Source organism: Heloderma suspectum, chromosome 4, assembly GCF_057233095.1.
Source record: "Heloderma suspectum isolate Gila_16-S chromosome 4, 16-S_ref, whole genome shotgun sequence".
Classification (NCBI taxonomy): domain Eukaryota; kingdom Metazoa; phylum Chordata; class Lepidosauria; order Squamata; family Helodermatidae; genus Heloderma; species Heloderma suspectum.
In genome coordinates this window covers 66010573-66022730 of record NC_139461.1, presented here as the reverse complement: position 1 = coordinate 66022730, position 12158 = coordinate 66010573, and the positions used below count along the sequence as shown (strand labels likewise).

At 43.8% G+C, this 12158-nt stretch overlaps 1 protein-coding gene across 10 annotated transcripts in view; it reads right to left on the bottom strand.

The window, feature by feature from the left end:
* Positions 1-339: 339 nt before the first annotated feature.
* The window catches only part of LOC146346961 (DGAT1/2-independent enzyme synthesizing storage lipids-like), a 37221-nt gene continuing 25402 nt past the window's right edge, over positions 340-12158 (bottom strand). For 4 of the 10 annotated variants that reach the window (XM_084849533.1, XM_084849539.1, XM_084849535.1 and 1 more), the window contains one exon: positions 7009-7676. In XM_084849533.1, the coding sequence (XP_084705659.1) occupies positions 7405-7676 (272 nt within the window). In that variant the 3' untranslated portion in view covers positions 7009-7404. Of the gene's footprint in view, positions 1824-7008; positions 7677-11727; positions 11983-12158 lie in introns of those variants that run through there. The other 6 variants (XM_084849538.1, XM_084849534.1, XM_084849536.1 and 3 more) reach the window with 4 other exon arrangements.

The window sequence follows — 12158 nt, the reverse complement described above, 5'->3', positions numbered from 1 at the left end:
AACGTGTTCGGCCCCCTGAACAAGTTTCGGGGAGAAATCCTCTGCCCCCCCGCCCCCCGCCCCCCCCCGGGACGGGACTTACCTTCACCGAATGTCCCTCCCGGTGGCTGGTCCGGCCGGCGGTTCGGCGGGTGTTCGAGCGAGGCGGGAGTGGCAGCCGGTCTTTCGACCGGCTGCCGCCGCTGCCATTGCAATGAAAGAAAAAAAAAAAAAACGCCCCCTGATAGGCTACGTGACGATTCACGTAGCCTATCACGGCTAGATTTGCAAAGTCAGCCGTGATAGGCTACGTCAATCGTCACCTAGCCTATCAGGGGGCGTTTTTTTTTTTTTTTTTTTAACTTTTGCGTTCGCGGCCGGGCGAGGCAAGGCGCCTCCTCCCCGGCCTGAATTTCGGCCGGGCGAGGCGGGAAGCCTCCCCCCCGGCCTGAATTTCGGCTGGGGCGAGGCGGGAAGCCTCCCCCCCAGCCTAAACTTTGCGGGGGGACCAGCGAAGCGCCTCCCCCCTACCACGAACGTCCTTCGCGGACAGGTAAGTGACTTTCGTCCACCCCTAGTCAGAAACTATTTCTGATATAGCTCCACAATGCCCTCTAGAGCATCTGGTCAGTTGACATCTTTCTGGGCAACCTGAATAGGCTTATCTTACTTTTTAGTCCTCAAAAATGCAACCAAAACCTTAATCCTTTCTTGTAATAGGTTGACTGGCTCAAACCAGCTTGGGCTTTTGAGATGTAAGTTTACAGCAGTTAAGGGTGCAATCCTATGGCCGCTAGATAGTGGCTAGATGGCTATAGGTTTGTTTGGTTTCTGGGAACCAACCTCAGAGCCTGCGCTATATTTAAGCTCCATACCATGGAAACTTATGAGATAAACAGCAGGTACATGGTGTCTTTTGTTTCTCTCACATATGAGATGGGGAAGCCCCAATCTAGACCATTTCCTTAAAAACGGACATTTTCAGAAACTGAATAAAAACGTTCTAATATCACCAAGGTTTTGTAGTTTGGAGGTTGTGGAGAACAATACAGTCTGGTGGCATATTTAAAGTCTTACAGATTTATTGTGGCATACACTTTTGTGGAGTAGGGCCCACTTCATCAGATGTGGGCCCTACTCCACAAAACAGAATTCAGATGTTTGCTGGATGCCGAAGTCTTTCCAGTAAATCTTAATGAGCAGGCAGGCTCAGATGGGAGAGTCATTTGTTTAGATATCCTATTCCTAAACTTTAAAGATAATAAGCAGCACTTTGAATTGGGCCTAGAAACAGGAAGCCCGTGAAGCTGTTGCAATAGAGGACAGCCCTGATAAGTGGCACCAGTCAAAAGCATGGATGCCACATTCTTTGTCAACTGAAATTTCGAGACGTTTTTCAAAGGTAGCTCCATGTAGAGTGCATAGCAGTAAACTAACCTTGATGCAGCTAAGGAATGGGTCACTATTGCCAGATAAGTCTTCTCTAGAAAGACGAAAGTCTTCAGGCTGAGGCTGAACAGCATATGGCACCTCCTACTCACCCAGTCAAGGTCTATAGTACCCAAAGCCAGTCACGTTACTTTGGCAACTGAAGCAGAAAATTCTATAAGTGCCTCTCTCCCTTCTCGGCAATACAAATACAATATTAATACATTAAACAATTAACAGTTTGCTGTTTGCACACCACGTCGGTTGCATGTAGGCAGCTGTCTCACTTTGCGTAATGGTAGAACTGGCCCATTTTAGTCCTTCTTTTCTTGGTGAAATCTTTCCCTTAAAGCATTATAGATGTTTCCAGGAATTTGCTGATGCTTTTTAATTAATGACTGGAGCGCAGTCTTGGTCTGAAAATTAAATATGAGAAAAGCAAAGAAGAAAACTGAGCATTTCACACACTTCCATGGGAAGGTAATCCATTAGAAAAATAGTGGCCTGTATGGAGACACCCTGGGAAAAAATGGGGGAGATCATTTTTTCAGGCCTTCAAATCTCTACATGAGAGTCTATCAGATTATAGACTGTTGTTGTTGCTTGTTTTATTGTCGGCTTCTGTCGTTGTTTTTATTGCTATTGTATTCTGCTTATGTTTTAATCGCTTTTAATATTTTAACTGTTTTTATGTATTTGCATTGCTGTGAGGTGCCTTGGGAGGGCTTCTGCCCTGGAAGGCAGCCAAGAATTTTTTTCAAATAAATGAGCAAACAAACAAATGAATGTTATTCATAAAACAGGCACGTGCGCCCTGATCAAGAACCCTGTGTGTTCCAGTATATAAGTGGAGGTTTTGTATGCACAAGCCATCTCAATCATATCAATAGAAGGGGCAGCTCCACATACCAAAAGAAAGGAAAATGGATAGGTAAATCTGGTTTTCCTTCTGAAATGTAAGGGAAGGCTGTTGTGCATGCAGAAGCTCAAAATGCATACCCATGTTCCAGTGCTCAGAAGAAAATTGATAGATGGGGTATATAATTCCAAGTAGACAGAACAACACTGAAAAGGGCACTGTAAATTGTATGAGTTATAGATCTTAAACTGACATGTTGATTATGCTAGAGTTGTCATAAGTTTCAAGGCTCCTCTGGCATGGTACTATAGACTGTAGATGGGGGTGGGCTGGTTTCAGTGTGGGATGGTATATTCTCCCCATCTTTTTAAAGAGTCTCCCTTTAGATTTTACATTTACCCATTTTAGATTTACAAAGCAACTGTGCATTTTCAGAGTTTCTTAACAGTTCAGGAAGGCCCTGTTAAGCGATGGTAAGCATATACTCTTCCTTAAGAACATAAGGGGCATCTCTACACCAGCCCAAGGTCCTGCATTTAAAACAGGGCTTTCTGCAGGATCACGACTCCCTTTTTCACCCACTTCCTTTCCCCCCTCCTCTTTCCCCCTCCTTCTCCCCGTATCTGAGTCTTCCATTATCTTTCATTGATTTCGCTCCTCTTCTTCCCACTTTCCCTCTTTTCACGGAACGAACTCAAGCGGAACACAACAGGGTAATTTGATAGCTCATTATCTGCAATCTATTTAAAAAGGAACAAAGGGCTTTTAGTGCAGAAGACGCTTTGAATGATCACAGTGTCATGTAAAGAGCCCGCAGACTTCCATGAAGGAGCAATCTCAATCGCAGGATAAAAGTTCAGTGTGAAGGAGCCCAAGAAGTGCCTTGATTTATCATACAAAGATGGTCTAACTGGATAATCTACCAGATATTGATCAGTGATATGCCAGGGGATAATGATCTACCTTCTACTCGGATTCTCTAGCAGGTTTTCTTTGTCCAAATGGATGCCACTTTTCGTTTGTCTAAAAACAATGATCTATAACTTGTGTACAACACAATACTAGAAGTCTAGGACTTGAACTATGCCTTACCTAGGTGTAACTTTCAAATGACTTAGTAATGCGATACAAAAAGGTGTACTTTTGTGACAAACATCATTGCATCCACGGTGCTTTTAGAAAATATGCAGAACAGATCTTTTCTAAGACTATTTTGATTGAGGGCTTTGTTAATAAGCTGCCAGATATTAAAGCAAACATAACCCATTTCCCATTTGTCTTCAGTGGAAATACTTTTAAAGTAAATTTACAATAAAGCAGGTACTGAAGATACAGGAAGGAGCAGGACCATCCAGCGTACAGGGCAGAGACTAAACATCACCTCCTTGTTTCTGCTGGAGCTCCAAGAACTCTACCAGAAAAAGGAAGTGGGGCATGGGAGAGATCAGTGGCTGCAGTTTGTAAGAAACACGGTTGCTATTAGGGTTGGCGGAGAATTTCTCCCCGAAACTTCGGGGGGCCGAGCGCCAATGTGTTTGGCCCCCCGAAGAAGTTTCGGGGAGAAATTCTCCGAAACCCCCCCGCACCCTGCACCCCCCCCGGGACGGGACTTACCTCTCCTGAATGTCCTTCCCAGCGGCGGGTCCCAGCGGCAGTTTGTCGGGTCTTCGTCAGGGGCGGGGGCGGCAGCTGATCTTTCGACCGGCCGCCGCCGCCATTCCAATAAAAGTAAAAAAAAAAAAAACACCCCCGTGATAGGCTATGTGATGATTAACGTAGCCTATCACGGCTAGATCTGCAAAGTCAGCCGTGATAGGCTACGTAAATCGTCACGTAGCCTATCACGGGTGACTTTAAAAAAAAAAAGCGTACGCAAATGGCGGCCCCCATAGGGAGCCGCCATTCACGTTCCTTATTTGGTCGCTGTAGTCTACGTAAAGATTACGTAGACTACAGCGACCAAATAAGGAACGCGAATGGCGGCTCCCTATGGGGGCCGCCATTTGCGTACGCGCTTTTTTTTTTTTTAAAGTCACCCGTGATAGGCTACGTGATGATTTACGTAGCCTATCACGGCTGACTTTGCAGATCTAGCCGTGATAGGCTACGTTAATCGACACGTAGCCTATAACGGGGGCGTTTTTTTGTTTTTTTGTTAACTTTTTATTTTGCGGCCGGGCGAGGCGAGGCGCCTCCTCCCCGGCCTGAATTTCGGCCGGGCGAGGCGGGAAGCCTCCCCCCCCCCAGCCTGAACTTCGGGGGGAGAGCAGCGAAGCGCCTCCCCCCCACCGCGAAAAGCTGCGAGACCAGGTAAGTGGCTTTCGTGCACTCCTAGTTGCTATTTGCTGCATTTGATACTTTGGGGGCAAGTGTTTATTGATGGTGTGTTTGTTAAAGGTTTGGTGTATTTGTCTTTGGTTTATGCATTCAGGTATAACCTAAATCATATCCCTTATGAATATACAGTGGAGGTGAGGAATAGATTTCAGGGATTAGACCTGATAGACAGAGTGCCTGAGGAACTATGGACTGAGGTCCGTAACATTGTTCAGGAGGCAGCAACTCAATCCATCCCCAAGAAAAAGACATGCAAGAAAGCCAAGTGACTGTCTGATGAGGCTTTACAAGTAGCTGAGGAAAGAAAGGAAGCGAAAAGCAAGGGAGAAAGGGGGAGATATATCCAACTGAATGCAGAGTTCCAGAGAATAGCAAGGAGAGACAAGAAGGCCTTCTTAAATGAACAATGCAAAGAAATTGAGGAAAACAATAGAATGGGCAAGACTAGAGATCTTTTCAAGAAAATCGGAGATCTCAAGGGAACGTTTTGTGCAAAGACGGGCATGATAAAGGACAAAGAAGGCAGGGACCTAACAGAAGCAGATGAGATTAAGAAGAGGCAGAAAGAATACACAGAAGAACTACACAGGAAAGATATTAATGTCCCTGATAGCCATGATAGTGTGGTCACTGAACTTGAGCCAGACATCCTCGAGAGTGAAGTCAAGTGGGCCTTAGGAAGCATTCCTAACAACAAAGCTAGTGGAGATGACAGTATTCCAGCTGAGCTATTTAAAATCCTAAAAGATGATGCTGTTAAAGTGCTGCACTCAATATGCTAACAAATTTGGAACACTCAACAATAGCCACAAGACTGGAAAAGGTCAGTTTACATTCCAATTGCAAATAAGGACAATGCCAAAGAGTGTTCGAACTACTGTACAATTGTGCTCATTTCACATGCCAGCAAGGTGATGCTCAAAATCCTACAAGCTAGGCTTCAGCAGTATGCGAACCGAGAACTACCGGAAGTACAAGCTGGGTTTCGAAGAGGCAGAAGAACTCGAGATCAAATCGCCAACATTTGCTGGATCATGGAGAAAGCAAGAGAATTCCAGAAAAATGTCTATTTCTGCTTCATTGACTATGCTAAAGCCTTTGATTGTGTGGATCACAACAAACTCTGGCAAATTCTGAAAGAGATGGGAGTACCAGACCACCTTACCTGTCTCCTGAGAAACCTGTACGAGAGTCAAGAAGCAACAGTAAGAACCAGGCATGGAACAACCAATTGGTTCAAAATTGGGAAAGGAGTACGACAAGGCTGCATATTGTCGCCCTGCTTATTTAATTTATATGCAGAGTACATCATGAGAAATGCCAGGCTGGATGAATCACAGGTCGGAATTAAGATTGCTGGGAGAATTATCAACAACCTCAGATACGCAGACGATACCACCCTAATGGCAGAAAGCGAAGAGGATCTAAAGAGCCTCTTGTTGAGGGTGAAAGTGGACAGTGCAAAAGCTGGTTTGAAACTCAACATTACAAAAACAAAGATCATGGCACCTGGCCCCATCACTTCCTGGCATATAGAAGGGGAAGAAATGGAAGCAGTGACAGATTTTATTTTCTTGGGTTCCAAGATCACCGCAGACGGCGACTGTAGCCATGAAATTAAAAGATGCTTGCTCCTTGGGAGGAAACTATGGCAAACCTAGACAGCATAGTAAGAAGCAGAGACATCACCCTGCTGACAAAGGTCCATATAATCAAAGCTATGGTTTTCCCAGTAGTAACGTATGGCTGTGAGAGCTGGACTATAAGGAAGGCTGAGCGCCAAAGAATTGATGCTTTTGAACTGTGGTGCTGGAGAAGACTCTTACGAGTCCCCTGGACTGCAAGGAGGTCAAATCAGTCAATCCTAAAGGAAATCAACCCTAACTGCTCATTGGAAGGACAGATACTGAAGCTGAAGCTCAAATATTTTGGCCACCTAATGCGAAGAGAAAACTCCTTGGAAAAGACCTTGATGCTGGGAAAGACTGAAGGCAAAAGGAGCAGGGGACGGCAGAGGATGAGATGCTAGATAGCATCACCGATGCAATAAATATGAACTTGAGCACACTCCGGGAGAGAGCGGAGGACAGGAAGGCCTGGCGTGCTATGGTCCATGGGGTGACGAAGAGTCGGACACGACTTAACGACTGAACAACAACAACAACAACAACATAATTGTGTCTTAATGATGGATATTGCCTATTTTGTAATTAATTTTAAATGTTATGTTAGTATTTGTGAATTTGTTTATTTCTTACATTTTTACACTGCCCAATAGCCCAAGGTCCCTGGGCAGTTTACAAGAATTAAAACCATAAAATACAACACAATAAAATACAATATAAGTTTAAAAGTACAATGTAAAATAAAAATAAAGGTCAAAATAAAACCTAGCAGCTGTGAAAAGATCTAAAATACAGAAACAGATTTAAAACAACAGAAACAAAGACTAAAATGCTTGGGAAAGTAAAGTCTTCATCTGGTGCCAAAAAGAGTTGTTTGGGTTGTTACTGTAATGATGTATTATTGCAATTGACCTGCTGATATGCATTCTTGTTTTTGTATTGCTGTTTGATGGCTTTAAAAGGGGATTGGACAAATTCATGAAGCAAAAGGTTATCAGTGGCTACTAGTCTTGATGGCTATATGCTACCTCCAGTATCAGAGACATTATGCCTATGTACACCAGTTGCTGGGGAACATGGGAGGGAAGGTGCTGTTGTACTCATGCTTGTACTCATCTCCTGCTTGTGAGTTTCCCACAGGCAGCTGGTTGGCCACTGTGTGAACAAAATGCTGGATTAGATGGACCCTTGGTCTGATCCAACATGGCTCTTCTTATGTTTTTGTGTTGTAAACCACATTCGGCACTTTGTATGGAAAAGTGGCATACAAATTAAAAGTGATGCTGATGATGAAGAGAACATACATACCTTTATAGCTAATTCCACAGGAGTTACATTTGGATCATATTGAATGGGTTCTCCAATATATGTACGAAATTTGACAGGAAATCCACCACACGGAGGAAGGAGAAACAATCTAAAATTTTCATATATCCACCTAGATAATTCTATTTCATTACAGAAGAGAGAAAGAAACATGATTACACCCAAATTGTCAATTTTCATTTTGTATTTAAAAAGTCAGGTGGATTTTATGTTAAAAAATAAGCAAACACACTCTCAATTCTTGAATCTAAAGTTTATTTTGACTGGAGTCAGTCTTTATAAATATGTTTACTCTGCAGCTATATACATTCATGGATGTACCATGTCCAAAAAGTGAAGGGTTTTGCCATTCATTTCAATAGTAGTGGGAATGTCACATGCACATCCTTTTGTGAAAACAAAAGCTTCCTGCTGAAATAAATGGGGAAGCCTTTGTGGACTTGAATTCATTGGAATGCCTACACACAGAATGGTCACTGTGAAACTACATGTATGTATACAATGAACCTGTGATTATGGTTATGTATTCCTGTTATGTCTCTATGTTTAGGGTGAGTATATCCGGTGTAAGAGGGAGATGAGTGATAGGAAGGATTTGCATATGTGTGATGACTGGCTGAGAAAGTGAAGGGGGAGTGAAGTGTGAGTGCTATATAAACAGGGTGCTGTGCTTGGGTGGGTCAGATAGGGTTTGTAAAAGAGATGAGACAGGGATTTGATGTGAGATGGTTTAGATCAGAGATAGGATTTTTAGGACAGAGAGAGAGGTCTGTGGTAAATGTGAGGTGGCTGAGAATGTGATCTAGAGTATTGTGTATAAGAGATTATATATTGATAAAGCCACTGAAAGTTATTTATTATTCAACAACTGAATCCTGTAATTAATATAGTTTTGTTTATAAAATCTTACTCCTTCTGCTCTTGGCTACGTAAGAGTTAAGGTAACAAAGGGAAACAGTACAGGTTACAGAATAAAAGTCAGTGTGTCCTTATACCTTGAGGACAGAGTAAAAAGGGTTGGACCTGAGCCTAAAGATCCTGGTGGTAGCGAAGGTGTGTGAGAAGGTGTTTCCTGCTGGGTTTAGAAAGGCCTTAGAGAAGGGGAATTCTCACTGGGAATAAGCAGGAGCGCCACAGTCACTACTTGGGGAGAGGGGGGAGGCCTAGTCTGATGGAGATCCATCGCTTCCAGTGCAGAGCAAGGGAACAGCTCTTTAGAAATTAAAGTAATAATTTTGTTTGTACATCTGCAGCACAGTATGTGTGTGAAGGATTTTGCTGCACTGGAATCATTTTCAGAATTCAATGTTTTCAGTAGAACTTATTTCTACGTTCTGTTTAGTATGGTTTGAACTGCTGCGTTCAAATACATACTTACATTTTATTATTTGGATTTTTTTCACATACTATCCTAAAGACTGAGGATGGGTTTCCACATATGTAATAAACTTGTTAAACATACTGAAGTCTATGTTTAAGCTCAAAAGGATAAAACTTTAATTGATAACATATGCAGTTAAACCAAGCAACATTGTTGAAGAAAACTGTAAGGCAGTGTTCCCCAACCTTTTTGGACCTGGGGACACATTTGGGAATTTGAGAAACTACTGTGGGCACCACCTATAAATGCCTAACCAGTAGATGGCGCTTTGTCATCTACTTGGATTTTAGGCTGCCTGCATCTTATTCAGCAAAAACTATTGTTTCCTGTCTATTGGATACCACAACGTCGCTTTAATAAGAGATTGTCTAATTCAGCTAATTACTGGCGGTGCAATACAGCTAATGCTTCTTTTAAACATATATTTTCACAATGTCCAATAGTTGCTTCTTTTTGGGAAGAGGTTATCACACAGATAAATTTTGTACTGGAACACTCCATATTCACTGATGTACACGCTCTTTTAAATTCTTTACCTGCTTCATGGAAATTAACAAATGGTCAGCGTAAGTGGATTCTCCATGCCCTTTTGACAGCTAAAAGACTAATATTACAACACCGGAAGGATAAACACTCACTTCCTGTATGCAATAGATTGAAGACCTTACAATGCTTTTCAATATTTGAATGGGTGGCATATAGACACCACCTTCAAATGGATACTTAGTATGCATTTCATATGTATTCATTGCTGTGGATATATACAAATCCTTGTACATATATTAAAAAATAAAAATATAAAAAATTTTGCGGCTGCCCACGGGGTGCCATATTGGGGGTCCCTTTGCAGGCACCCATTGCAGGTTCCCACAGGCACCGTTAGGGACCCCTGCTGTAAGGGGAAAATCTATATCCCACTGAGGTCAATAAGAAGGATCCATTTATTTTAACATGCTAGACTTCTCTAAATTTACAAAGTGATATTTATGGTTATATTGATAGAGAGAGAGAGAGAGAGAGAGAGAGAGAGAGAGAGAGAGAGAAGGTTATGGGCCTGTGAGAAATCTCAGAAGGAGAATTACTTATTCTCTTGCTGTAAGGCACAATAGCACTCTCTCGCCCCAACCCCACCCAATATCTTTTAAGCTCTTGAAGGAAGATCTACACCTTTACAACTTAAATGGTCCTTTGGTGGGGAGTTAGTTTTGATTGGAACAAGTGCTTTCTCTCTTCTGATCCCAATTAACCACCCACAAAGGACACTATATGCTTTGTAGGGGACAGAATTCCCAACAGTTCAAAGGATCTTGAAGCATGTGGAAACTGGGGGTTGGATACACATCAGCCACACATTCCCCAACTTCCTTCCCTCATTAAGTTGTAGTGGCAGAGAGTTCCTTAGGCCCTTAAATATAAGCATTTGCTAAAAATAAGAAACCCCATAAGTGAGTTTGCCAGTGAAGGAGCAGTTTCTCCATAGGTGGTGGCAGTGCTGAGGTGGGAAAATCCCCCATAGGGGGATGCTGCCCAAGCTCCTTGGAAGGCTGTTTACATGCTAACACACTGTTCCCGCCCCCCACATAAAAAGTCAATTCAATGAAACAAAGAGTGATGAAGGGGAAATCTCAAATATTTGATCAACAAGATCAGCCTCAGATGGCCTTCTCTCTGTCCCATCAGCCAGGACAGCTAGGCTGTTGAGGACGAGGGAGAGGGCCTTCTCTGTGGTGGCCCCCACTCTGTGGAACTCCCTCCCTAGAGAACTCTGCCATGCCCCCTCTTTAATGAGCTTCCGCCATGCATTAAAAACATGGTTGTTCAGGCAGGCATTTGAGGTGGGCTAGGGTAATTTTAGAAATGTGATGTTTTTAATGTTGAATTTTATTGTGTAAACTGTTTTTATCGTTGTACATTGCCCAGAGTGGCTGGGTGACCAGCCAGATGGGCGACAGATAGAGAGAGAGAGAGAGAGAGAGAGAGAGAGAGAGAGAATCAGTTGTTAAGTCATTTCCCTAAAGTTCGGTCCCAAATGTGCTTTGGCTCTTTCTACTGCTTGGATCCAAGAATGAGGAAGGTGAGCAGGGGAGGAGGAAGACTTATTTGTACCTCAAACTCTATGCCTCAGTACTGGTATTTAGTTCTTGCCTCATTCCAATCCTGTGTCTCCTAAGAGAAATTGGTTGCTCAGAAGGAGGCCAAAACCAGCTATCCTCCAAAGTACTTGGATCAACCTCTTTCAGGTAGTGAAGGAAAAAGTGGTCAACCACATGTTTGTTACAGTTCTTGTAACAGTTCTGAAGTTAAAAAGTCAGGAAACTAGAGAGGTCGCTTGCAACCCTTTGGGGGAATTGCCTACAAGACTTTCACCACTCTGGAGGCATCCATGGGCTGTAGTTGCTGCTGGATGCAATTTTGTGGCTGCTGAACTAATGCAGAAGCTGGCCAGCCACTGCCTTCTCAACTGCGCCTTCCCTGCCTAGGAAAAGGCCGGGGGGGGGGGGAGGAAGAGAGACTGTGGGCCACATTATACTGAGGTTGAAATTTTTCCTGCCCTTTTAGGTGGTAGAGAACATAGCCATCTTAGCACTTAGCTTTGCCTCAAGAAAGTAACTTGCTCAGCCACAAGGGGGCAGGGAGCAGTGGTGCCATGCAGTACATTTGGGTTGTCCTCCCCCCACCCGCCCGGTGAAGAATTTATCTTTCTCAAAGCCCCTTGGAATTAAATGGGAAGGGCAAGAGAACACAAATCACTAGCCAAGATCTTCCTCTGCTGAGTTCAACTATGAGCTTCATCAAAATCCTGTTACCGGGCAGAGCTGGTCTGGAAATGGTGCCGGCTCCAGCTTCAGGGGCGGCGGCGGGGGGGCTTGGGCAAGACACCTTCAGTGGTTCCCTTCAGTGAGTCTGCCTTCTCACCAACATTGTCACCAGCTGCTGTTGCTCCTCATCCTCTTTCTCCTCATTGCTACCGCTTGCTTGCTTGTCAGCCAGTAAGCAAGCAGGCAGTGGCATCTAATGCGCCTCTTTCTCACCACCACCACCATTATCTACACAAGAGAAAGCGGCAAGTGAACAAGGAGGTCGCAATGGTGCAGACGAGGCTCTTGTCAGTGGACCCCTGATGGGGTGTAGGGCCTTGGCAGGTGATGCTGGCCCTGTCTGGCAAGCTTGGTAGCCTCTGCCTGCCACCTTGGTATTTTAGCCACTTGAGCTTGTCTGTGGC